Source organism: Chaetodon trifascialis, chromosome 16 (assembly GCF_039877785.1).
Source record: "Chaetodon trifascialis isolate fChaTrf1 chromosome 16, fChaTrf1.hap1, whole genome shotgun sequence".
Lineage (NCBI taxonomy): Eukaryota > Metazoa > Chordata > Actinopteri > Chaetodontiformes > Chaetodontidae > Chaetodon > Chaetodon trifascialis.
In genome coordinates, this window is record NC_092071.1 from 14746038 (window position 1) to 14771738 (window position 25701).

At 41.6% G+C, this 25701-nt stretch overlaps 2 protein-coding genes across 5 annotated transcripts; one reads left to right on the forward strand and one right to left on the reverse strand.

Moving 5' to 3' along the window:
- LOC139344709 (transmembrane protein 47-like) lies at positions 1 to 7761 on the forward strand. Its single transcript, XM_070983058.1, has 3 exons — positions 1 to 339; positions 3074 to 3214; positions 6787 to 7761. Exons 1-3 carry the CDS (start codon positions 123 to 125, stop codon positions 6966 to 6968), a joined length of 540 nt encoding a protein of 179 aa, XP_070839159.1. The 5' UTR covers positions 1 to 122; the 3' UTR covers positions 6969 to 7761.
- Positions 7762 to 13432: 5671 nt separating this feature from the next.
- il13ra2 (interleukin 13 receptor, alpha 2) lies at positions 13433 to 23528 on the reverse strand. 4 transcript variants are annotated; one of them, XM_070982548.1, is made up of 10 exons: positions 23395 to 23528; positions 23112 to 23227; positions 22576 to 22727; positions 21784 to 21940; positions 21558 to 21678; positions 20591 to 20775; positions 20278 to 20432; positions 18667 to 18814; positions 15014 to 15131; positions 13433 to 14908 (listed from the first exon to the last, which is right to left on the reverse strand). In XM_070982548.1, the coding sequence occupies exons 2-10, from the start codon at positions 23200 to 23202 to the stop codon at positions 14821 to 14823; spliced, it is 1215 nt and encodes a 404-aa protein (XP_070838649.1). In that variant the 5' UTR covers positions 23203 to 23227; positions 23395 to 23528; the 3' UTR covers positions 13433 to 14820. The 4 variants fall into 4 exon arrangements, with proteins under 4 accessions (XP_070838649.1, XP_070838651.1, XP_070838650.1 ...); XM_070982550.1 differs by having other exon boundaries at positions 14798 to 14894; positions 15001 to 15131; positions 18667 to 18811; positions 23395 to 23458; XM_070982549.1 differs by having other exon boundaries at positions 14798 to 14894; positions 15001 to 15131; positions 23395 to 23458.
- Between the last annotated feature and the right edge of the window lie 2173 nt (positions 23529 to 25701).

Sequence of the window (25701 nt, forward strand, 5' to 3'; positions counted from 1 at the left end):
AAACTTTCCCAGCTGGACACGCACAAAGCGTTGAAGGCTATGGTGGGTGAAGACGCGCGCGGACCTCCGGCGAGCTCATCTGACTGTGACCGACCTGCAGCGGTGTACCGTGTCGTGAGAAGATGTCTGTGAACGAGGTGTTTGTGTTCCGGCCCTTCAAGCTCATCGCTCTGCTGTGCGTCTTCCTGGCGCTCTGTTTGGACGTGGTGGCTCTGCTGAGTCCAGCCTGGGTCACCGCGGAGCACTTCTCCCTGTCCCTGTGGGAGTCCTGCTCCCAGTCCGAGGCGCGGCACACGGCGGAGGAGGCTCAGTGGAGCTGCTTCTCCACCCTCACATCTGGTAGGAATCGGCGTTTGGGCTTGTTTGTTTCTTTATTTATACATCCTTTGGGTTATTTCACAACTTTCCATCCTTAGAGTCATGATGCGGTTGTTTTGCCAGACGTAGTAAATAGTGCAGATTTCGACCTGTTATTGCTCAGTGGATGATGAGGCTGAAAAAAAAAGATGTGCTACATGCTTTTGAAAGCTGCAATCTCAAGGTTGTTGTACTTTTTATGCAAAAATATCCAACGCGTAATGCACTAGTAATTATGCCATGTGAAGAGACTCCAAGTTGTGGACATGGTTTTAAAGTAGCATACCATCAGTGGCTTTTTTTTTCAGCCGTTTTGGGGGGGCTACACAAAGGCTGCACATCCTATGCTTGAAAACAAAACAACAAAGAGCAGTGTTTGTTTGGCAGCCATCATCTCTCAGGCAGAGTTTGTTGTAGTTGTCTGTTTGGTCTCTGTCCAGCAGCTGAGGCATTCAGGGCTCCTTGTGCTGCTGATAAATTTCCTCTCCTCATACCAGAGCGGTGACGCGGTGACACACTGGGATGCTCAGCTCAGCCAGCAAGGTTTGACTAATTCGTGAGCCAGCATCCCAGTTTCAATGCAAACCAGGTGCTTTCTTAATCACTTGTGCTGTCGGTGGTATTATGAATGACACGTCAGTCGGGAAAGGGTTGGTGAATCAGTGAAATGTTGACATTGATGCTTGTGGGATTATTTCTAGTTCAATTCAATGTCAGCTTCCATGTGGAGGGTAAGAAATAAGTGGAAAAATCGATCACATGCTGTAGAAACAAAAACGTAATTCCTCTGGCACACGATGAGTTAACCCACTCTAACCACCAGAAGGCTTTGAGTGGGTTTGAAGAGACACATTGAGCATCTTCCTCATCCTCCACCCTCGGCCTGGACCCACCAGGTTGCCTTTTGTCAAGCAGAGAAACCACATGACAGGAACATTTATGCCTCCACCCCCCTCTTCTTTTCTCCGCCGGGGGAGGAAATCCGCATTAAATGTACCAGATTTACCAGCATTTGGTGCAGCAGGTTGGCTTGTTATTGGCTGGAGCTTCGTCTCTATTACACTTACATTAGCTGATTGTTAAATTGGTGATAAAAAAGGACTAAAAGGCGAAATGCAAGCTGTATAAAATGACTTAGAAATTTAATGAACATCTTGTAGTTTGGCCTGATTGGTTGCCAGAGGTATGTAAACTACTTTTGGATTCTAGATGACTTTTGTTGCAGTTTGACCGCCGTCACGGACACAAACATGCACCGCCGCGGGGTGACTGACCGCTCTCTGATATTGTGGAATGTGTTGGGGTGAATAGGAGGCGGGCTTTTCACTTTGAGTGTCTGCAGAGCTCATTAAAGCAGGGGCGTGTTGAGGTTAAAGGGGCAGTTCACCGCAAGGCAAAGCAGATTTATTATGCACATATTCTCATACCTATCCCGAGGTTCTTGAATTTCAGTCTATCTTTGGAGTGACGTAGGCGACAAAAGATGAGAGAGCGCGCTGTGAATGCCCTGATACCTCAGTGAGCGGTAGAAAAATACACTGATGTGAGTCCGCTGTTTAATAGTCTTTGAAGAGAACTTCTTTTTTTTTTTGTGAAAACCAAAATTATAACCACATAATGGACCAAAGATGTTTGAAGGCTGAATCAAATGGAGTTCAGATGTGTCTTTGGGGAAAAGTTCCTTTTTACCATCCTGAAGACAAATGAATCAAGAGCTCAGAGCTCAGAGAGAGACACACCCAGAGAAGATTGTACAGTAAGCTTTGGAGCTTCATCACATGCAAATTCTCCTTTTGAGGTGAGCCTTTCTTCTCACACTGACAAGTGGGACATCAAAGACTGAAGACACAATGCAAGCAGGAAGGGAAAAAAATGAACCTTTTTTTTTCTGAATACATTTTTGGTTTCAGACTCTGAATCAGGGCTTTGCTGAACAGAGAGGAAAGCTGAGCTCAGAGAAGCTTTAAAAAGCTGTTTTAACACCCGGTGTTGTGTCGGTCTTTCCGAGGAAGAATCCTCTGACGCAGAGGAAGTGGTGAGTTTTTACTTTTCCACCGGGAGCGACTGGAGTTTGTTTGATGCAAACTGAATAAATGTGCAGTTGAAAAGCCACCGCGGCTGAACCGACGTGGAAAAGGCTGGCAGGCGCGAGCAGAAACCTCAGCTTCATCAACCAAACGCCGCGAAGGAGACGTCACAGAGCGGAACGCTCAACGCGCGATGCATGCAGTGCAGAAACACCACAGAAATGAGCCATTAGCACCACAAACTGATTGCTTACTTCATTTTCATGTCAAAATCTATAGAAATCTAATAAACCATGACAGACAGATGAGCTTCAGAAGACAGGAGAGGACGACATCTATCTCTATCTACTTTGCCTTTAAAATACTCTCCACAAAATGTGAAAATATTGATAATATTTCCAAGGATGCAGCTGGTGTTTGAATATCTTCAAGTTATCAGAGTTTCTTCAAGCCTGAAATACAACTGTAACCCTCTAAACATGAATCTGATATGATCAGTTGTGATAGCATGTATGTTGGTGTGCGGCCACCAGGCCTGTGCTGCAGGTCTGACTCCATTCTGCTTCACTGTGGGATTAGCTCCTGTTTTGTGTTTGTCAACACAGCGGTTCAATTCAGCAGTGCTGCCCTGTGGATCCAAGCCTTTGTTTGGATGCTGCACTCTAACCTGCGTGTGTTTCGCCCTGCAGACTGGCAGATTGCCACCCTGGTGCTGCTGGTGGCCGGTGCCGTGGCAACTCTGGTGGCCTTTTTGGTGGCCCTGATTTCCCTCTGCCGGGGGACGCAGAGGCGGCACTACCGCACCGTGGCCGTGTTCCTCTTCACTGCAGGTACGTCTTTCTGCTCCTCTCCAGCACTTTTCAACCCGCACCTTTGAAATCATTTCCACTTTTCTGCCCTGAATGAATGTTTACCCAATGTTTTGACACATTGTGCTCGGGCACATTTGGAGAGGCGGCACATATGCCTTCACCACAACCACAACAATTTCCATATAGACGGTGTTTTTTGTTCCTGTGCTCACATTAAATAGAGGGGTGCAGAGGGGAAGAAGCAGCTGAAAGAGGCTTCTGGTTGAGCTCATTTTTTCTGTGGTGTGGAGTCTGGGGAGCTGCCTGCTCGCTGGCCAAGAAAAAGCAGCCACAGAATTTGCAGACTTACCAACAAAGTGAAGTCACTGAGGGGGGAAAAAAAGCCACCACAGACTCCTCATCGAGCACTGCCTCATACTTGGACTGCACTTCTTCTGCATGCTTTGTGAGAAGGTCCTCTGGGTGAAACCAAATGTTGACGCTGCTGAGGGAGGATCTATCTATAAAACATTCATTTAAAATCAAAGGCTTAGCAGTCCAGTCGCATTGTTCCGTAAAATATCCTGTGCTTATTTTTGTCCAAAGACCGTGATGAAACACTAACCTGTTACCCACTGCATGCCCACTGTCCAGTTTAGTCAGTTTCCAAATAAAATTGGATTATATAAGAAACAGAAATCCTGTTATGCATTACAAATAATGTTCCTGCTCCTCCTCCTCCTCCTGAAGTTTCACACCACGCCTGCAGACTCAAAGGAATAGTCGGACATTTTGGGAAATCCATGCACTTAGTTGCTTTCTTGGTGAGTGAGTGTTTAAATGAGAAGATTGACCTCACTCTCACACGGTATCTGTCCGTTAAATACAAAGTCACAGCCAGCAGCAGGCTAGCTTAGCTTAGCATGAAGACTGGAAACAAGGAAAGCTGGCCTGGCTAAATAAAAACCAGTGTCACTGCTCCCAGCCAGGAAATAGTCTGGCACATATCTCACTTTAAAACCACTACTTGACATCTTTACACTTTGTTTTTTGGTCGGATTTAACAAATGAGATGTAACATGTCTATGAAAGCTTTAGAGGTGCTGTTGGCAGATTTTGTTACCTTTGGACGGAGCCAGGTTGGCTGTTTCCCCTCGTTTCCAGGCTTTGTGCTAAGCTAACCGGCTGCTGGCTGTAACAGACAGACATGAGAGTGGTTTAGATCTTCTCCTCCAACTCTCGGCAAGAAAGCGAATATTTACAACCGAAGATTTCCATTGATACCAAATGACAGTATGAAGTGTAATCATTTACTGTAAAAATCTGCGTAAAATAATGTACAATACATCTAGTATCCTCCGGCAGATGTGTTGGTGTGGTCCGTTTCGTATATTAGAGTGAAAGGCTGCATCAAGCAGAGATATAATGTTGCAGAAAATGCTGAACTTTGAAGGGGAAATGTATAAGATTTTTGTCTTAGTCTGTCCTGAAAACATCAGTCACAAAGAACCAGTGTGTGCAGTCAACTTCGTGCCTGAGCCCTTGACTGTTAGCCATTTACTGAAAGGCGTGGGAATGCTGTGTTATCCTTTCCTGTGTGTAATTGCTTTAAAAGCCTTGCGAGAACAAGCTTTCCTAACAGGCACACGGTCCTCAGCAGAGCAGCAGCAGAGGGTTTGGACTGTTAAATGCCCCTTGGCAGGACCGTGGCTGCTTGGTATTTATTTTCTGTCCGGAAATATGACCTCAGCGGGCTGCAAGGCTCAGTCTGGGCTCCATCAACACCGCCGCATTCCTGGGCTGCCGTCGTTCTCCCCACACGCCCGCTGCTCCGTCCTGTAGGAAGGAAAGGCGGAGTCGTAGTTTCATAAAGTCGCTTCCTCAAGAGTCACCGAGCGTGTAGGAAAGGAACTGGAGGAGCTGGTGCCACAGCAGGCCTTTGATGGCACACATGCACGTACACTCACAGTGACGCCAACACATTTACCACCGGGAGCTCGTGGCCATGAGAGGTTTAAAGGGAAAAATGATTCACACTGATGGAGGCTTTAAAGTGATTTTCCGTCAGTGATCTCAAGGTCAAGAGAATAATGACGATTGTTAGAAGTTTGTTCCACAAAATAAAAGAACTGCTTCTCTTAGGGGTGCTGAAATGTGCTGTTTGAGTCAGTCACTGTTAGAGGAAAAAAGCTTGAAACCCACACAGAGGTTTGTCTACAGAGCTTATTTTTTTTAAGAAGTGTTTTTGACTTGTTATGGAGAGTGGGCGACACATAGAAATCCATTTAATGCTAAAACATACCCCGTTACCCTGGAAAGCATGTTTTAGTCTTTGCTTGGAAAGTGCTATAAAGATTTTTTATGCACTCAATAAAATGCAGCACGGCTAAATATGTTTTTGCTATTATTTAAAACACAAAAGTATTTTTCTGAGAGTCACATGAATCCAGAGTAATAATCAATCAGTTCACAAAGTCTTTATATACTGTTTGTTATATAGTTATATAGCTCTGATCAGTGTTTGCGTTTATTTAGAGGTGCAGTAAAGTGAAAAATCTTTGGTGCTGAGCCTCTGCAGGCTCCTAAAAACACTCTGAATCTTCATTGTTATTCCTGTCGTGGAAAATCTTAACAGATGCTCATTTTGATGAGAGCATCTGAAGTGGCAGAAACACTGATAGTGGATTTATAATCACTTTATACAACCATTCTCCGGTTACCTTCAGTGACTGTCCGTTACATTTCAGCCTGTGCAGCAGCGCGTTGGCTGTCAGAACTGTCTTTTTACACAAGCAAGGCCAATTATGTCACAAGGTTTTTACTTAAATGCTGCTTTTTTTTCATGGACAAAATGCTTGCAATTGCTGGAAAGTACTCCTCATTGAGATGTGAAATAAAAAGAGTCATGTGGTAGATAGTTATATATTCTGAAGAGGAAGACAAAGCAGAAGTATTTGCAGTAGCAGACCAGATAAAGGAGGAAAACTAAGTGCAAAAAGTGCAAAAAAAAAACATCATTCAAAAGTAGAGCCTGCACTTTTTTAGTTGTCAAACTTATTGTACTTGGCAACAGTATTATAATGTGGTGGCACAGGTTATTGTAGTAGTGGACTTACTAGTATTAGTAGTAGTAGTAAAAGTGGTGGTGGGAGTCGTAAAAGCTGTAGTTTTGGTGTTTGTAGAAGCAGTGTCAGTCACACAAATACTGTCAAAGTAGTATTTAAGCGTGAGTAATAACATTTATGTTGTTGCAAGTATTGTTCTGTGGTACTGATGGTAAGTTGGGCTGAAACTAATGATTATTTTCATTATTGATTCATTTGCAGACTATTTTTTGGAGTAATTGGTCTGTAAAACATCAGAAAGAAGTAACGCCCATCACAAATGCCCAAGATGACTTCTTTACAATGCTTATTTTGTTCAACCATCAGTCCAAACCACAAATTTCTTAAATTTACAGTCACAAAAACAAAAATCTGCTTAATTTGAATTAAATGTTTATTTCAGCAGTAGACGTTGTGATAAACGTGCAGAGCTCTGCCTTTATGATGCTGTAACAAAGACAAAAAGAGCTGTCAGTAAAATGTTATTGACTCTCTTTCTGGTTCCAGTGGTTCTGCAGGCCTGCGCTCTGGTCCTCTACCCGATCAAGTTCATCGACGGAACGGTTCTTCAGACCTATCACGAGTTCAACTGGGGCTACGGGCTCGGCTGGGGAGCCACCATCTTCATGTTGGGCGGGGGGATCCTGTTCTGCCTGCGGACGGACGTGTACGAGGATGCAATGTACTGAGTCCTTTGTCAGCCCCAGACCACTGGAAATACACACGCGCGCACTCACTCACACACACACACACACACACACACACACACATACAGACAAATCCCCGTACAGGTGGTGTGCTGCTTTTCACACTCGCTCTGTGTATGTGAGCACAGAGCCGATCTCTCTCCTTCTCTTGCTGTCTTGCTCTCTGTTATTTTTAGGCAGGTTGTGAAGGCCTAATTCAGGCTGGGCTGTATGAATAGGACCACCCCTCCGCCCCTCCTCCCACGCAGCCGGTGGGTCTCTCAGCCCTGCCGGGATCGGGGGTGAGGCGGCAAAGCTGAAGCACAGAGAGCTTTCTGGACAAGCACGAGCCACCAATGCTGGACGTTTCCACTGCACGTTGACCAGGATCTCTATTGTTAGAGAAACAGGACAGTAGATTCTCAGCACAGACCTGAATGTGCAGTGACTGAACATTTGAAGGGATTGACTTATCTCTGCATTTCCATTTTTTATTCTTTTTGTAACATTTCACAAGGACAGGCTTGTTGTTAATGTATTTATGGCATCATTTTCACTTTATAAATACTGAAAAAGCTGAACTTCTCCCTCCGTGTGTTCTAGCTGAAACATATCTAGTAACGCTAAGCCTTCTGATAGTAGAAGTGTAATTTAGATCGCTTCGATATATGCTAGAGCTCTTGAGTGTTCATGGTTTGTTTGGAACTAGTTTCTCTTAAATGAAAACTGTAAATGTGTACAAAGTATTTCTACATGAAGGAAAACCCAGAATAAACAGTAGTAGTTTTGGGAGCACCGGGCGTGTTGTTTTCACTGTTGTGATACACCAGCGGTTCGCAAACTGACCTCTTGCAGAATTTTAAGAGGGGAAGCATCAGGTGCCCCCTCCCCTTTTTGGACCTAACAGCAGTGAGACAAAAATGCAAAACACGTTTCATTATCCAGAGCACACATTCCTCAGAGGAAGCCACCCCATGCTATTTAAAGAGACATCACCAGGTTGCCAGCTTGCAGCCAGTCGATGTGTGAAAAGATCTGCTGAGGCGTAATGAGCGACATAAAACATTTTACTGCTAAGCACCAGGCATGTTTTGCAGTTAATCTTTACAACTTGCGAGATGTTATGTTCAATTATCTGGGACAGTTTTACGACACTGCCTTATTATTTGCTTGTCATGAATAAACGTCTCACAGGCTGATATTCAAAGCGTTTATTGTGACCAAAAAACCTTTTAGTTTGCAGAGCATAAGGTGGTTTATTCACGTTTTTTTCCATGTGTGTTAACAGGAGGCATGTTTTAAAAAGATCTGTATTTCCCTGGCTTTTTTGTGTAGAACAGAAGGCACGGCCATACCCGAGCAGCCTGGTGTGAAGTCTCCCAGCACACACTTTCTTTACCCCCACAGAGCTTAAACTGCAACAGCTGGTTAAAGAATCCCAGCGAACAGGACGTCTGCAAATAAACAATTTGTGCAGCTGCAGCAGTGTGGAGAGCTGCCAAGCTGCGGACAATATTTACACCCGAACCAACAGCTCCAAGGCGGGAAAAGATCCGAAATACTGTGCCACGTGAAGCAGATACTGGGCTCCTGTGAGCAGCTGGATGTGATGGGTTGAGTGTGTGAGGTGCCAGGACAGTGGCTGTCTCATAATAGCAGTGACTTCTGGGGAATCTTTGAAATGTGACTCCGTGAGAGGCTGCACGTCATACGCTTTCTATAACACGACGCAGGTGTTACTTTACTCGACCGCATACATAGAAATCATGTTAGCTTGAGTTAAACATTCAGCGCTTTTGACAGTGAGGAAATTCACATTAACTGTGACATTTCAAAAACCTTTTAATTCTCCTTGAGAAGAATATTTTAAAACACCCACAGTTCACCAGTTGATCCACGTAATATGCAAATGTGTCTCCAAGAGCAAGTTTTCTTTTATTTGGCAGAAGGATTTTCAAATAATGCACTCACTCATTTTTGGTGTGTTGTAAAGGTCAAAGGCTAAAATGCCAGCAGGTCTTCATTCTCAGCACTCCGCCCCCACACAGTTACCGCTCTTCTTGCATTAAATGTCACTGAATAGAGGAGGAATATGCACTCAAATCTTGCCACAACTAGTAGACAGACTTGATAATATCTGGTGTTTGAAGGTCAGGTGGTGAGAGTCACCAAAAACAATGAGAGCCAAAGATGGAGCTCAAATGAAGTGTGACGCTCAAACGCAGTTCCGCTGCATTTCACATTTGGTGCATTTGTCTTGATTCAATCTCTATGCTCTATGTAAATAAAAGAGCAGAAAAAAGAAAAATGGGTTTCATTTTTCTTTATTCATCAAGATGGGCAGGAATACACACTTTACATGTCCATTCAAGTATGCCTGATGCAGAGAGACACAAGAAAAGCACTGGAATTCACTAGGACTGGACTGATGGTTGCAGTTGTCATTAAATGGACATTTTAAACTGATTTAACACAGAATCATTTTGTAGCTGAAGATATTCTGTACCTCTGCAGCTGCTCCTACATGCTCTCATCTCTTTATATTTCGGACATGACAACAGCTTTCACTGCTTGTCAGCAGAGGAAACAAAACCAAAGCAGGAAAAACCCCTTACTCCAGCTGTTTGGACTCGTTTAGTCACATTTGATTGTAAATCTCAAGCAGTGAGTTGTATTTGCAGTGATGATAATGTGGCCTTTGGAGAGTAGTTTGGCCCCTGGGTGCAGTAACCAGCCAGGCCCTGCACTCTTTCACTCTGCAGGGACAGATTCCAGTTACTGAACCTGGGGGACATACAAAGACGGCCTCTGACGTCTTCATGCCTGAGGAAGGAACCAGTTATTTTAAATGGTTAAGATTATGCACAGAAAATCCAAACGTCAACCTCAAACCTCAAGATGTTTAGCTGCTCCTCTGATCCTCAGCAGTGGACGTCCTCTGCAGTTAAACAGACTGAAGAGTAACAGCAGGGATATACATTACCCGCCAACCAATCCTCTATCACGCGTAGCTCCACCAAAATTACATATTAACCTGGCGAAAGTTACCGACTTCTCCACCACTGTCACACTTGTGCTTCCCTTGCAGTCTCCTATTAAACCCAAATACATCAGTCAAATCAGGTGAATAACTTTTGTGTGCCTCCTCAGAATCATTCAGTGGGCTGCATACTATCCATTATCATCTGTTTTGTCATGCAGCAATGGTGTCTCAGCTGCTCTGCTTCATCGGATACACAGCAGTAAGAGGTTTCATCTAAATTATTTGTTCCCTTTCACCCATGACATAGAAATGAGAAATATCAGTATGAGTGTGTGTGCGTACTACCATTTCCACCAGTTCATCTCATTTATTCTCTAATGATTAAGCATATAAGAACACTCTCTTGTTAGTAAAGAGCCAAATGAAGTACAGAAGAGGTACACAGCTACCCGCAGACACACACATGGACAGTCAGGTATGAACAAGATGATCTGGTGTGGGAAGCCGTCAGCTGCTGCACTGACCTTGTGGATGTCAATGAATGTTGGATCAAACGCTGAAAAAAGCCTGGAGCCAGACGGTTACTTTCCCAACGTGACAGAACATATCACGCAGTAGAAACTCCATGTTTAATGTCGGCTTTCACCTCATATTGAGTAGCGTGAAGTGCCTAAAGAGAAGTGCAGTCTTAGGGTTAGCAACAGAGTACCTGCACACTGAATCACAGCTTCCTCAGGCTTTATTTAACTCCGCTCTGGTCTTCCTTAAGCAAATACACACAAAAAGATAATAAGAGATTCTGTACATAACAACATATCTAGTGGTGTCATAACCACTTAATCACAGATGTTTTACACAGTCCTTTTAATTTTTAGTTCACAAGAGAATCCACTGAATTACACTTAAGAACATGGTGGGTACTATAGTTGATCTGGACACTAGAGGGCAACAAGCACTGTAATAAAAATAAACTGTCACTTGTTCCTGACTGCATATGCACACTCAAAAGCAGCATTTATGACCGTGCATATTGGAATTGTGCTATGTACCATATAGATATCAATAAGAAAGGGAAACTGGGAAATATTCATGTGTGTCAGGCCAAAAAGAAACTGGTAATAATGGATGGATGGATGGAAGTATGCAGCTGTTTCTGTTTGTTTGCAAGTAAGATGTCACAGTTGAAAAATGCTATTATTTGCTTATGAAGAATATTTGAACATCATAATTTTTGATTCTGATCCTAGATGTTCAGCAGAATGTTCACATCCAACCTGCTGTTACACAAGGAAACCAAAAGGCTCTTCACTGTTTGAATGACACGACTGTATGCAGCCATTCATATGACAACTACTGATTACTGTAGAGATTCTTTTCACATTACATTTACATTTATTTTGCAATTACTTTCATTCAAAGTTACTTAGAATAAGTGCAATCAACTTTGTGGAAATAGCACAAATTACAGGAATCATGATTGAACATTAACTTCACCACCTACTGTACACCTAACATCCTGCTGTGCACAAGACCCTTTTTTAAGATTGTATACAAATGCAACTGTGACAGACGCACATGCAGATCAACACAGCATATTTCAGACTGTTCCTCCATGACTGTCACTGTCATGAAAGGTTGATTTATGGGAAAGACTGGAAAGATATTCTGATTTCCCGAAAATGAAAGGAAAAATAGATCAAAGCAATCTGATAAGTACAGAAAACGTCATGTGCAGCACGCATCAGTGATATCATCACTTCTGGTGAAAGAAATGTATTATGACACATGTGCAGCAGATAAAACAAATAGATTCTGAGGTTTTTCCAGCCACTTCAGTTACAGACATGGCTGGGTAAATCTCCAATACTTTATTTTTACAGGACCATTTTCATTTGAAGAAGAAAATGACCCTTGATTAAATTTAGCTGGTTCCATAATGAGGCAATCTAAAGGACCGTTCCAACTTATATGTTCATGACAGGTAAGATCACTGTGATTAGCCTTTATTAGATTGTTTAGTCAAATTTCAGCTCGGTGAAGAGTTCAGCAAGCTCAATGCCCTTTGCCCTGAATAGCACACTGTTAGCTGAGGTAAACACTGCCATTCAGTCATTGCATTCATTTACATTAACTACTGTTTCGATTTGGTCATTCCCTGTAAGAAAATCTGAATATTCCCTAATAACAAATCCTGGGTGACAAGCAAAGTGAAAGCTGCTATTAACATGAAAAAAGCAGCTTTTAACTGTGGTGCCAAAGACAGAATCAGAGATGCACAAAGAACATTGAAAGCAGTAATCAGACAGGGGAAATGTGAATATAAGAATAAAGTTGAAGGGCTCATGTCAGGAAGCAACACAAGAGGGCTCTGGAATGGTATGAAGTCCATCACCGGCTATGGGACCAGCAATCAGAGTTGTTGTGGTTCAGGCATAACAGCAAATGATGCTAATGCATTCTTTGTCAGATTTGATAATCTTGGCTTTTCTGAGGCACACAAAAACGTTTTCTCTTCTACTTCTGAGAACTGTAGTCCATGTATTGGACTGTCTAATACAGAAGTTTTCAGATGACGCTGCCTTAGTGGGTCTGCTTAAGCATGGCAATGACCTGGCCTACAAAAAAGAGGCACGCTCATTTGCCAAATGGTGCAATACAAATTTTTTACAGCTGAATGTTGGTAAAACAAAAGAGCTTATCATCGATTTTAGGAAGAATGGAGAGGAGGCTGTCCCAGTGACAATTAATAATCAAAAAATAGAAATTGTGGAGTCCTACAAATATCTTGGTGTCCATTTGGACAATAAGCTTAACTGGAAGGAAAACACTGGGGTCTTATTGAGGAAGGCTCAGTCTAGGCTTTTCTTTCTGAGGAAACTTAGATCCTTCGACATCAGCCCAAGGCAGCTGGGCATCTTCTACCAGGGCGTCCTGGCTAGTGTCCTATCTTATGCTGTTCTGTGCTGGGGAGGCAGCATATCTATTGATGACAAGAACAGGATTAATAAGATGATCAAGAGGACTGGCTTGGTGATTGGTTTTAACCCAGACAAGCTTGGAGAAGAGAGCAAGGACCAAGTTGAAAACAGCCCCTCTCTACGAAAACCACCCACTCCACAATACATTTGAGCTCAAAAGCTCATTTAGTAATGCCTCATGTTTCTACCAAAAGACTTAGACGCTCCTTTGTTCCTTCAGCAGTCAGATTTTTTAACAATAAACACTAACTAGTGGTTGTTGTTGTTGTTGTTGTTGTTGTTTTAACCTTCTGGAGGTGTATATTTATTTATTTATCTTTGCCTGTATCAATTTAATTCACTTGTTTTGAGTACTTGTATGAAGTATCCAATCATGTCGATACAGCTGTTTTTGTGCAATGGTATGGAATTGTTTGTATTGTTTGTTAAGTGGATGTATGTACTTTTATCGGGTGGCAAAGCAGCATGATATCTATTATTCTACTTTCTTTAATGATTGCAGCAGTAACAGTTCAACAGTATGTTTTATTTGAAAAAGGCCATAGGCACTGTAGTTGGTAATACATCACATGAATATTCAGTATGTCAAATGTTACCCGTGAGATACTGAGTAGTACACCAAACACCAAACATCCCATTAAGCAGTATACTGTGTAAAATACATTCATGCTTTCCACAAAAGGCAGACAGTAAATAACATGAGGCCATGATTCAAAACCTCTAAACTCTTATGGAGAATTGCACAGTGCAAATGCGTTAAATGTTGTGTTGCCTCTTAGACCCCAGAAATACAGTCACACAAAGACACACAATAAGAGCTGGACATCATATTAATATTAATTTTATGCATTTCAGCTCCTGTTTATGCTGCTCATGAAATGGTCAGGTAGCTGGGTGTCTTGTAACGTTAGATTTTGATTATAAAGACACTTTTTATGAGCTCGTAAAAATGTAACAATCTGACCAACAACCATTTAATGTAATAAAAAGTACAAAAGTCAAAGGGAGGGTGGGGTACATTCGGAGTAATATTTGACGTAATTGAGGCATTTTGGCATATTTTGAACAAAATACGTTTTATAAGTGACAGAATCGTATTGCAGTCATGATGAATTATAATTCAAACACTTCGAGGCAGAACTGGCAAGGAGCTGTGGCATTAAAGATGTCTAACACAATCATTTCTTCTGTATTAACACGTTTGAAGAAAAAAAATCCCACTCAGTTGTGTTGTAAATTCTGTGGATGATGAAAGACTTCACTGGCTTGAAGTGTGCAATAAAATCCATTTCACATGAATTAGCCCCGTATGCTGGGTTTCAACATCATCATAAAAGCTTCATTGAGTGAGCTAACTGGCAAGAGTTGAGGCAAAAAGTGAGCAATTCAATGAAAAGAGTCTTTTCTCCAAACGAACAGGGCTCAATCAGTTGGCAAGAGATCTGGCAAACCATAAAACACCAAAACAAATTCCCACAAAACTGAACACAACATCTGCAAAGTAATCTCTGCTGACTATATCAGCTGGCAAGTGATGCAAAAAGTAAACAACCACCCCCCCCAAAAAATAATGAAGAATGTTTTTTTTCCTCCAGAACAGAACATTTTCAGTTAACATGACATCACATAAATTCAAGCATTTGTATAAAAAAGTAAACTAAAAAGGCAAGCGTAGCACAATATATTGAAATTACATTATATTGTTGCAAATAACACACTGTAACTTTCAGCCCATAATGTGAAATCTTCAGTAATGTGTCAGCAGTGGTTATGACCTCAGGTGATGACGGTGCGGCATCTTTGAGAGCTTCATTGTGTGATTTTCGATCAGAAACCCTGAAAAATGAGAGAGGTGGAGTGCAACAGCGATGTAGCTGCAGGTTTTCTTGTCTTTTTAGGTCTCCACCACCATAAGAAATGGATTTCTGGCAAACAGGGTGGGGAGCAGAGAGTCTGGCTTCTTCACTTGTCTTGATCTCCCCCTACAATGAAAGCACAGTTTGGAATGAGCTCACCTTCTTATTTCGTTGTGTGTCTCAGTGTGTGTGTGTGTATGCATACTCTTTTGTACAAGTGTATTTACTCACACTTTGAGCACTGCCCCCAAACACAGCGATAGCACCAGTATGGCAATGATGCCAACGGCGATATATATGTAGACTGGTATCATGTCCCATTCTGGGTCAGGGGCCACTTCTGTCTTTTCTACAGCAAAAGCAAACAGACACACATGAGATCAGGTTTATGGACAGTTTTATTTAAATATCTCTCTGTCAAAAAAAGCATCAATGGACTTTGCAAAGACAACTAAAATCTACATTTGAACATGTTGTTGTGTTAATGCTGTATTCCAGCATTTTGCATTAGAATGCTTATGAGGGTAAAGTGCTGACTTTCTGAATGAACTGGTCACTGTCCTCAGTCAGTGTCCAAAAATGACTACGCATACATGGGTCTATACGTCACAGATTGTTTCACATCTACTCTTTGGACATCATCTGCCATCTTCAGTGCCTCAATAACCTGATGCCACTTTCTGAGTGTGTGCGTGTGTGTGTTTGTGATTGCCTGCAGGTGTGCCAGAGATCACAGCAGAGCCTCCAGCTGCATCGCATCACTGTAATCAAGCCTCTTCATACTAAACCCTGCCATTTCTGTTCTGCCAAACTCTGCTCTCACCCTGCCTGTTCTGACTCCAGATCTCTGCCCAGCTCACATACCTCAGATCTCACTCTTGACCTGCTCCCTCGGCCCCTAACTGCCCCTGCCCAGCCTTAGTCCCTGGCTCGCAGCTACCAGCTCAAACTAGCCTGCCGCTCATCTTTCTCTCATGCTCTGCAATAAATATCTGTAACTTTGTTCTTGGCTCCTCATCTGTGTCTGCGGTGGAATTCACCTGCTCTGCTGCCTTGTAACAAATGGTTCACTGAGTGCAGATGTGCACACTCAAACATTTAAAAAGCTCCACATCAGGGTTTTATCTTCTTGGTAAACATTGCAAGTCAAATTGGCTGAAGTAAAGCCAAACCAATCAAAAGTGTGTCTCTGTTTAAAAATGTGCACAATGCACTGCAGAATGAAACAGATATAAAACCTCCCTGACCTAATGTAACAGGTTACATTACAGCTTTGCATTACTTATTTAATCTGTCTTTTTGAGACCAAGATCCTTAGAGCAAATTACATATGAGCAACATCACAACAAGACAATGCAGTCAAGCAGCACAAATGTAGAGAATATCTATTGTTGTTTTGTTTTGTTTTCTGTCCTGAAAGGAGAAACAAGCCGTGCTCTGGTAAAACAGGATTTATTTTTTTATTTATTTTTATTTTGAGTGAGGTGTTTGATGTAAATTTTGGAGGATTTGCTGTTCAATCAAATTCCAATGTACTTAGAATGCTCTATATTATCATGAAATTTCCACTGAGTAGGGATGTCAAAGCTCTCTGCTCATGTAAAATGCAAACGTTTCATCCTTTTAGAGTTTAGAACAAGTTTTACTTAATAAAGGGGGTCTGGAGTTTGTCAAAAGCAGACTGTAACTTGAGGAAAACTCTGGTTTGTAGTAGAGCTGATGGAATATGACAAAGTGTCCTCGGCATCAAAATGCACATTGATATGTTTAGTTGGAAAACAAATATTATTGATCTATAGAGTAAATGACAGGAGGCCTAATATTGACCCTTGTGGAACACCATTATCAACCATTTGGAGTGCAATGAAGAAGACTCACACCAGCAGAGTTTGGTCAAAACCTTTATTCTGTGAAAACATTGTGAGCCTTCAAAGTATAATGACAGTTTCATTTATCAATCTGAAACTACACATACTTTAGCCCCATTTCCTCAGTATTGGTAGAAAGGACAGAATGAAGTCACATAATGTCAAAATAAAGAGATATGGAAAATAATCATACCACAAACAAGAGTGGAGACGGGGATGTCTGAGTCCAGTTTCAACACTCGGTGAATTGGGTGAACTCGGCAGGTGTAACCTCAAGCCTTCCTTCCATGCTCTGTGCAATTTGTATAGACACTGAGGCATTCAAGTACCCATAAAGTACAGTGTACACAGCAGAATATATCTGGCAGCTTTTGGGGCGACTGTGGCTCAGGAGGTGGTCCAGGTCATGGTTCGACCTCCTTAAGTCTGCATGTCAAAGTGTCCTTGGGCAAGAAACTGAACCCCGAATTGCTCCTAAATTGCTTAGTGTGTGAATGTTTGTGTGAATGGGTGAATGTGGCATGTGCTGTTAAGAAGTACAGTCATGTGCCTCATGTGGCCAAAATGTCCTTTTAACAAAACATGTAGGCAACAGAGAAAAAATGACTGTTTCCCTGTTCTTCTCATAGATCAATGAGAATTAAAGGGCTGTGCACTACAGTCCTTTTAGTGTCCAACTCCACGTGAACAGACAGATGGTATTAGTCACAAGTAGTGCGACAGAGATGTGACCTGTACCTTCAAAGTGCCTCAGTCAGCGTACTCCCTTAAATACCTTCAGTAACTGTGCCTGTAGTTCAGGCCATATTTATTCACATTTGTAACCCAAACCTTTAAAGACTACTTCATTCCTTCACTGCTGATGTAAAGTGACATCTTTCTCGTGAGGGTCCATTATGCTTACTATGGACCGCCTTGAGGTGCTTGATGTTGTTTAAATGCAAATCAAATTACCCCAAATAAATTGACACAATTTGTAGCTAGGATCTTTGGGGCCGCTGGATGTCTTCTATTTGAAGCTCAAAAAACTCCTCTAGTCACTTTAAGCCACGAATAATTCTCTTCACATCTTCGTTTTATTCAGGATGTCACTGCTACCCTCTAAAGCCTAAACAGAAGATGCTCCTTAGTTAGATTTAGGGTTGTTTTGTTGTTGTTTTTCTTTTTATTTATTTATTGTTTAGTTTTTCAATCATTTCAGTGCGTGATTTTCCAAACCAGTTTTACAAAAACGAAGAAAACATTGCAACATAAACTACTAAATTCCATGAATGAGAAAAAATCTTCATCCTGCCTTCCAGTAGACAAGTACTTGGCAACATATGTGGCTGTAAGAAAAAAAAATCAGAAAGTTAGTTGTGATTTTAGTCTGTTCTGTGGTTTTATAAAAGGATCATGTTTTAATGTTGTCTCAAACTCAAACTGAAGTTGATGTAAGATCAGAAATGAAAATGCTAATAGTCTATTTAAAATATAACCATGCATATGCACTTTAAAGTCAATAATAATACTAACGAATTAAGATTAAACTTACTGTTTGACGATGACATCAGAGTCTTCCAGCTGGGAATCCGTAAGGTTAACGTGACTCACAAGGACTTGTTGGCTTTGCTTTAAACAAAAAAGTTGCTTTACAGCTTAGTTTGTAATTCCTTTAACCACTGGACACACACTTTGAAAAGACCCTTCAAGGATTAAATACAAAGCCTTTAAACCCATTATTTCACAAAACTCAGGTCGAGGTCTTTGACACGTCACTACACACAACAAAAAGAGACAGCGACTGGCAGAGTATTGATGAATGATTGAGAATTTACAACCTCTAATTAAGTTTTAAGTAAGTTTTTTTATAATGAGCTCATTTGTCACACTGGTGAACTGATTTCAAAGTTAGATTTAAATATTTATTCACCTGTATTATATATCAGGTTTTCTTTGTAATGGCTAGTATTACAGACAGGCAGAAAAATGCTGGTGTTTTTAAAGCAGTGTTGTAGTAAACTGAAGCATCATTACCTGGTCGGCATGTCGGACGACTCCAGTCACTCCAGAAACTTTTGTCTGCACAATACTTCTGCAATTTGGACCGAACCCTGAAGCAGTTTCTCTCTCCATCGTGGATGGCGGGCAGAGTTAGGCTCATCTCTTTGGTTAAAATCTGCTTCTGACAATAATAAAAAATAGATGGGGAATGATTTAAATACAATAAAAGTTTAAGATGGAGAATTCACGCTTATAGCCCAACGTCTAAACTAGCTTAAAGCAGCATTCATCTATATTCTCTCTATAGTGAGAGTAAATCAAATGACTCTTTGTGAAGTGAAAGGGGTTAATCAAGAAGCTTTTGAGTCTCTTTTAGCTCATTTTTGTTTGTTTCTCACATTTGATTCAGTCCTCACATTAACATAGTTAATGTAGCTGATGAAGCATATTATTGTAATTCTTCTCTTACGTCTCAGAACTTTATACAGCTTTAAAAATGATAAGATGCAAAAAAAAATACATTGAAAAATATATTAGAACAAAATGCTTATAATGTCAACACTTCTCTGTTTTTTCTTCTAAATAATCACTTCTTTAATGAAGGTGGTGTTAAGGTATATATTCTGATGACAGGGAATCAGCAGTGTTTTGTCTCCTCAGTAGTCTGCTATTATCAAAGCTGCCTAGCATAAGTTTGGTGTTGATTCATAATACAGTATGTCTAATACTGTAATCGCACTCACTTTGCTCAGTGATGTCATGATAAACCATTTGAGGAGGACTGAGGCACACGACTGCCCGGCGGGTTAGTGAAACGAAGTTCTACACAGAAATTCTGGGAATGTTCTTGGTTGTTAAAAGAAATGAAATGCAAATGAAAAATGACACAGTGCGCATGTTTAAAAACATGCCCTTGCTTATTATTTGACTCCTTCTTGTCTGCTTATGTGACTCTCACAGCAGCCTGATCTTGTTTTCTGGAATGTTTTTATCATTCTTGCATCTGTTTAAGCCAGCTCAAAACAATCAATGGGGGAGGAAAGCTGTAGACCCTCTGCTGTCATGGTTTTAGGTTTTAGTTAAGGTATTCCCTGTTTTAGGGTGAAAGGGTCTTTCCTCAGGTGTCTTGCTTGGCTTTACTTCCTGTCTTTCCCACGTGTTTTCTGTGGCACTTGTCTTTCATTTCTCATTAGTCCAGCGTGTATTCAGTCTTTGTGTTTTCCCTCTTTAAGTTGAGTCAGGTCACTTGCCGTTTTGTGGTGTTGCTACGTTGATACCCATTATTCTTACTTTACTTCCAATGAACCTTGGTTACCTTCTAAATTTCTCTTCATTGTTTTGTTGCACTACTTTCATTGGGATTATTCTTTGTTGGATTTGGCTTGTTTTTACTGGAATTCCCCAGAAGCTTTTAGTTATTCTGTGTTGCCCAGCCTGTTTCTGTTACAACCTGCAGTAGGTTTACTAAAGTTACCTTTTGCTCATTCTACTTTCCTGTGTGTCCTGTGTCTCGATTTGGGTCCTCTACCTTGCGCTGACAACATGATTGCACTATAGGATTTCTGGGAAAAGGGCTCTAGTTGGTACAATGAATATCTGGAGTTTGTTAACAGATAAAACCTATACAAATCAGATAATCCATACCGATGCAATTTTTCCATCAGGTCCTTCTTGGTTATGTTCCACCTCCCATTCAAGGCAGTGTCCAGGAACCCTGCCAACAGGACTGTCCCAGTGCAGCTTCAACTGCGTGTCTGGACCGGTTTGCAGTTGCAGCTTCTCCGCAGTTTCAGGCTTCACTGCATAAACATTAAAACACAGAAGAGCTGATGAGTGATTGTGACAGGAGGCTGAGAAGAAAGCAGCAAACACTGAGTCAAAGCATTAGGACAATAATCTCCTTATCTTCACTGAGATTACATAAGGCTGTATTGTGAGAAGGCAAATGTGCATGTACCATGGTTTTGGATTTGCAGGGAGATGAATGTTGGTTCCAGGGGCCCTTCAGGAGAGGAGCCATTTATGCAGAAGTTGATATCAGTGAAATCGGGAAGAGCTATCCCTGTGAAGTTGCATCCGCTCCTGACTCCGCTCGAGATGATGTATTTTGGGCATTCCTCTGTCTGCTCCAGTTCCTTGTGCCTGCAGAAGAGAAAGACCAGACAACACACTGTTTAAATGAAGATGTCACATTCAATTCTTCAAGGGTCTGTGGTACTCTGCAGCATTAAAACTTGACATAAACGATACTCTTGAAGAATAAATTGAACAGTTATTTAGGATCATCAGCATAATCAACACAATCTTGCTCCTGATGATACCGAAGTTGGTTTAAACACACTGTAAATATACTCCTGGACGGCTTTGCATGAGGCTAACTGATACCGATCATCGCTGAGCTATATTTCCAACACTGTTTACATTTATTGATCTTATCCATCAATATTTGCTCCAAGGTGATCTTCTGTAGAAAACAATTTTATATTGAACAAGTCTGCACTGCGATATGTCTGATGAGTTTGTTCAAAAAGTTCAGTTGGATGCTCTGCCTCAAGTAAAAAAGAATGAATGTTTGTTTCCCCGACACAGAGCTGCTGATATATTTCAGCATGAAGCTTTTGTCAGAACATTGTTTTCTTTGCTGATTGCATGGCATATCCTTTTAACAGACCGGTTTTTGTCAAGGAAAGTTTTACACCAAAGTGTTTTGTAAGATCATAAGTTGTAAATCTGTTCCAAGTTTAATAGCTGTCCATCAAAGTTAACAGCAATCCATCCAAAGCTTATGGTGATGCCAGATGAGAAGCTGGGAGAGCACCAAAGTGGTTAGGATTTATCCACCGAGCACCAGGAATGCTGGTTTGTTCTGGACCAAAGTGGTGGACTGACTGACCTCCACAGTCTATGATGGGCAGATGACATACCAGAAATATAGATTATGTTGCGAGTTGGCTGACACCTTTGCGCTTCTTCTCCAGGTGCACTCCATGTACTTCATGTTATAGTTCACACAGACAAAATCCTGTACCGCTGTACCCACAACACCTACAGGTAGAAAGGTGAATACAACCAATCAGTGTCAATTCATACATTTTCAAAATGTCCCATCTTGTGTTTTTACTACCATCTTGTTCAACTTTCAGGACTGACCTGTGCCAGCAGGCTTCTGGACCAGCTCAGCGTAGTTTGTGCTCTTGATCATGGTGCTGTTGGTGCAGGGTCCACTCAGCAGGGTGTACACTCTCACTCTAACATCTTTCATCAGATCAAACTGAGCGCGGTATGTCCTTCGAGTCGTCCTGATAGCCTGCCAATCCAGAAACACAAATACAATTGTCAGTATGTCAAGACACATCTTTGATTGCTGCTGTGTTTTATACTTTAAGCATCTACAACTGAAACATGTTGAACCGTATGCAACTGTAAAAGAATTTCATTCAAGCACAATCATAGTAGTGCGGACATTATGAATATCACCAAGGCAACAGTCATCATCACAGGCATATGATCATCGTCTTAGTCATGTCGTCGTCATTGCAGCCTGATTCATTATTGTGTCAGACACCAGCATCCCTCAGAAGCATTATCATATTTGGGTTACTGTTGTAATCCTGCTTAATTCACTGTTGATTAAGCACATCATGATGCAATGACAAAAGTTTTGTTCAGATCTATGGCTCAGGCATCTGGCCAACACAGGAGAGGAGAGCTGTAACAGCTTGCTAACAAGTACTAAAAGGGTGCTTTTGGTGTTCTTTTAGCCTTAATTCATAAAAACTTAAACATCATGTCGTTATGAGACTGTGTTGCAATGAAGGCATGGCAATGCTTTATTCATTAATTTTGGAAAGTTTATAATAATGATGTAAAAATCATTCTTGGCAAGTGGTGAGGCAAGGTAAATGCCTCCAGTCAAGATGAAATGAAATGGTATGCACTTACAGTCCAAGAGTCTCTGTATGTGTTGAAGTACTCCAGCTGATACAGTTTGGGGCACTCTGTCCTATTAATCAGGCTGGCTGGGAGGCTCCATGAGATCTGGAGATGTCCAAGATGACCAGGGTCTAATATCGCAAGTTCCTCTGGAGGATCCACTGCAAGTGAGAAGGGTGTTCATACAGGCAGTGCTGTGTGCATCTACTGCATTTTAGGATAATTATTAAGTTAAATCTCAGCAGGTGGCCAGCATCATACAGTAGAATAGAGTCCATTTATCAAGAAAACGAGGCGTTGATTTTCTGACATTTCACACCTCACATCTTGCAAACTCGCACCCATGCTGGCAACAGTCCCCTCTCTCTGCACAGCAATCCATTCACTGTGCGCCCCATTGCTTCACTGTGATCTTATTTGGACTTGTTTCCACGTTACAGGAAGGAAGGATTTCGGAGGTAAAAAAAAAAAAAAAAAAAAAACATATTCGAAAAGTGGCACATACCTGAGACGTTAATAAGTGAAATCAACAAATCTGGACCAACCTATAAATCCATTGCAATGCATGCTCTTCCTCCAGGTTATTAGGAGCAGCATCAGTGTCGCCTGATGAGTCAGCCAGTATTTACTCGCCATCGGCGTGTACACAGTTAATGTATAACTGAAAAAAAGAGCGAAAAAAAAAAAATCTACTTAAGTGATATAACAGGATAATAATAACTGTTTGTATTAAACAAAATAAAAAGACTTGTGCAAAGTAAGACCGTAACACTGATTGACATTGCTCGGCCAAATAAAGCTGTCAGACTGAGAAACGAATGTACTTACGTGAACGTCAGAGAGCGTTTTCCCTGCAGCAGGTTCAGGCAGAGTTTATGAGACTGACACAGCGTGGGTGGACTGACCGATTTATGCTGCTCATGTGGGAGCCTCACCGCATCACACTTCAGCGGTGTTGTGCTTGTCCCCCCTCCACACACGCGCGCGCGCACACACACACAGTGTCTCAGTCGCTGTGAATTTTATTATGGTGCTTTAAAGAAAAGGAGGTGATTAGATCGGGGAGGAAGAAAAAACTTTTTACCCTTTTCATGTTGGTTCCTGTCCCATCATCCCGATTCGTGAATGGAAAACAATTCCACCGAAATTCTCCTCACAGCTGGCCACACTAATGCTTCTGGGGTCGGTGGCACATACAAATCTAAAGATTATCAAAAATCATTAAAATAACGCTGTCTTTTCAAAACTCAACAATTAGAAGCCTAAAAATGCCAGAACAAATGCCCCTTATGAAACAATGCACATGTATAACCCAGAGTTCAATGATGCAAGATTTCACACTTCGAGCCACAAGAGGTCAGTGAAACAAAGCTTTTCTGGTTGGCTCGGTCCTTGAAAATACCTCATTTGATCTAACTCAACACCTGGGCGCCTGCCAAGAGTTGACTCTTCTGTATCAGTCAACTCCAGAATCAGATGTCAACCATTTACTGACACATCCTGACAACCAGTCACAAATACAAACACATGATCCCTCATTGTCTCCCCACACACTCTCCATTGGTTAGGTGTCTGGGCGCATTTGGAATCACTGGATGGGCCAAAGTTTAGGAGGAAGTGGGTCATGCTAAGGAGTACAAGCTGTATGGTGCATCCCATTTCTAAGTGTAACACAATGCACAAAGCAAAGCCTCCCTTGATGAAACGACTAGCTTCAGGGCTGGAAAGTAACTACATACAGTGCCAAGACAAAGGAATTCCCTGTTTCCTGATTCATTTGGCTCGAAAACGTTATCTGATCTTCATAAAATTCACAGATCAAGACAAGCATAATAGGCTCAAACTATTTTAAAGCTAATTTTTCATGTATTTACAGAACAAACCCATTGAACACTCACATCTACCTATAGATAGAAAGGTAGATCTAGTTGAACCTCCTCTGGCAGCACTGACCTTGATCAAATGCTTCCAGGAGCTGTGGATCAGACCTGCACCGGTCAGAGGGAAATTTGGCCCATTCTTCCTCACAAAACTACTTTAATTCCACATCTGCTGTAAATGTACTACCTGAGGTCAGTTCACAGCATCTCTGCTGATTTTCTATTGTGGAGCCAGCCTGAGGGAGATTTTCTTCAACGTTTCGGGTCATTGTCCTGTTGCATGACCCAGCCTGTAGTGAGCTTCTGCTAGCTGGCTGACACCCTGACATTTTCTTGTAAGAGTTCTTGGCAAACTTGCAAAAGTATCCTCTCCCTGATGAATGCAAGTAGTCCAGGATCTGAGGTTGCAAATCATAAGGCTCTCTCCACCATATTTTAGCGGTTGGATGAAGTTATCATGGCAGTTTGCAGTGTCTTTCATACACCAGATGTAGTACTGTTGTGTTCTTCCAACACAACTCTATCTTAGTCTGATCTGTTCACAAAAAAATTCTCTTGGTGGTGTTGCAGAACGTACAGATGCTCTGCAAACTTCTGGCATGCATCAATGGCTTTTTTTGGACAGCAATGCTTTCTTTTGTGGAAGCTACTCCGATGACTCCTTTAGACCTTTGGCTGGGACTCAAGGATTTTTGTTTTCCTCTTTTTTTTTTGTCTCTGGCAGCATTCTTCATTCCACCCTTGCAGTCACCACAGCTGCACGGTCAGTTCTAGGAAGACTTGCAAAAGCTCTCAGTTGCCTCCATTAGTAAACCACCTGTCAGACTGTAATTGGATGAATATATTCCAAAGGGTTCAGTCTCTTTTTCTTTGTGCTATCCATTTACATCCAATCTATACACATTTAAGTGTAGTTTCCCACTAGGAATTTACCTCCAAATAGGTGACAAAGTGGTAAACACCAGCAGTAAATGCACCAATCAGTCAGGCTGGGAACAGGAGTAAACAGCCAACTTTACCTGACTTCATTTACAGCATTCATATCTTTTTTTGTTTTGTTTTTTTTCGCAGCTTTTTCACATCCCCAGTGATGATTGATGAAGCATTAGTCAATAACTGACAACAGCTTGAAGGCAAAAACCTGATGAATATGATGATGTGTTGTGGTATTTCCCAATTGTACAAGTTGAGAAGAAATGGTGGCATTTATGGAGATGTGATTTTGAAACAAGTGATCATTGTAGTGGTTCGTCAG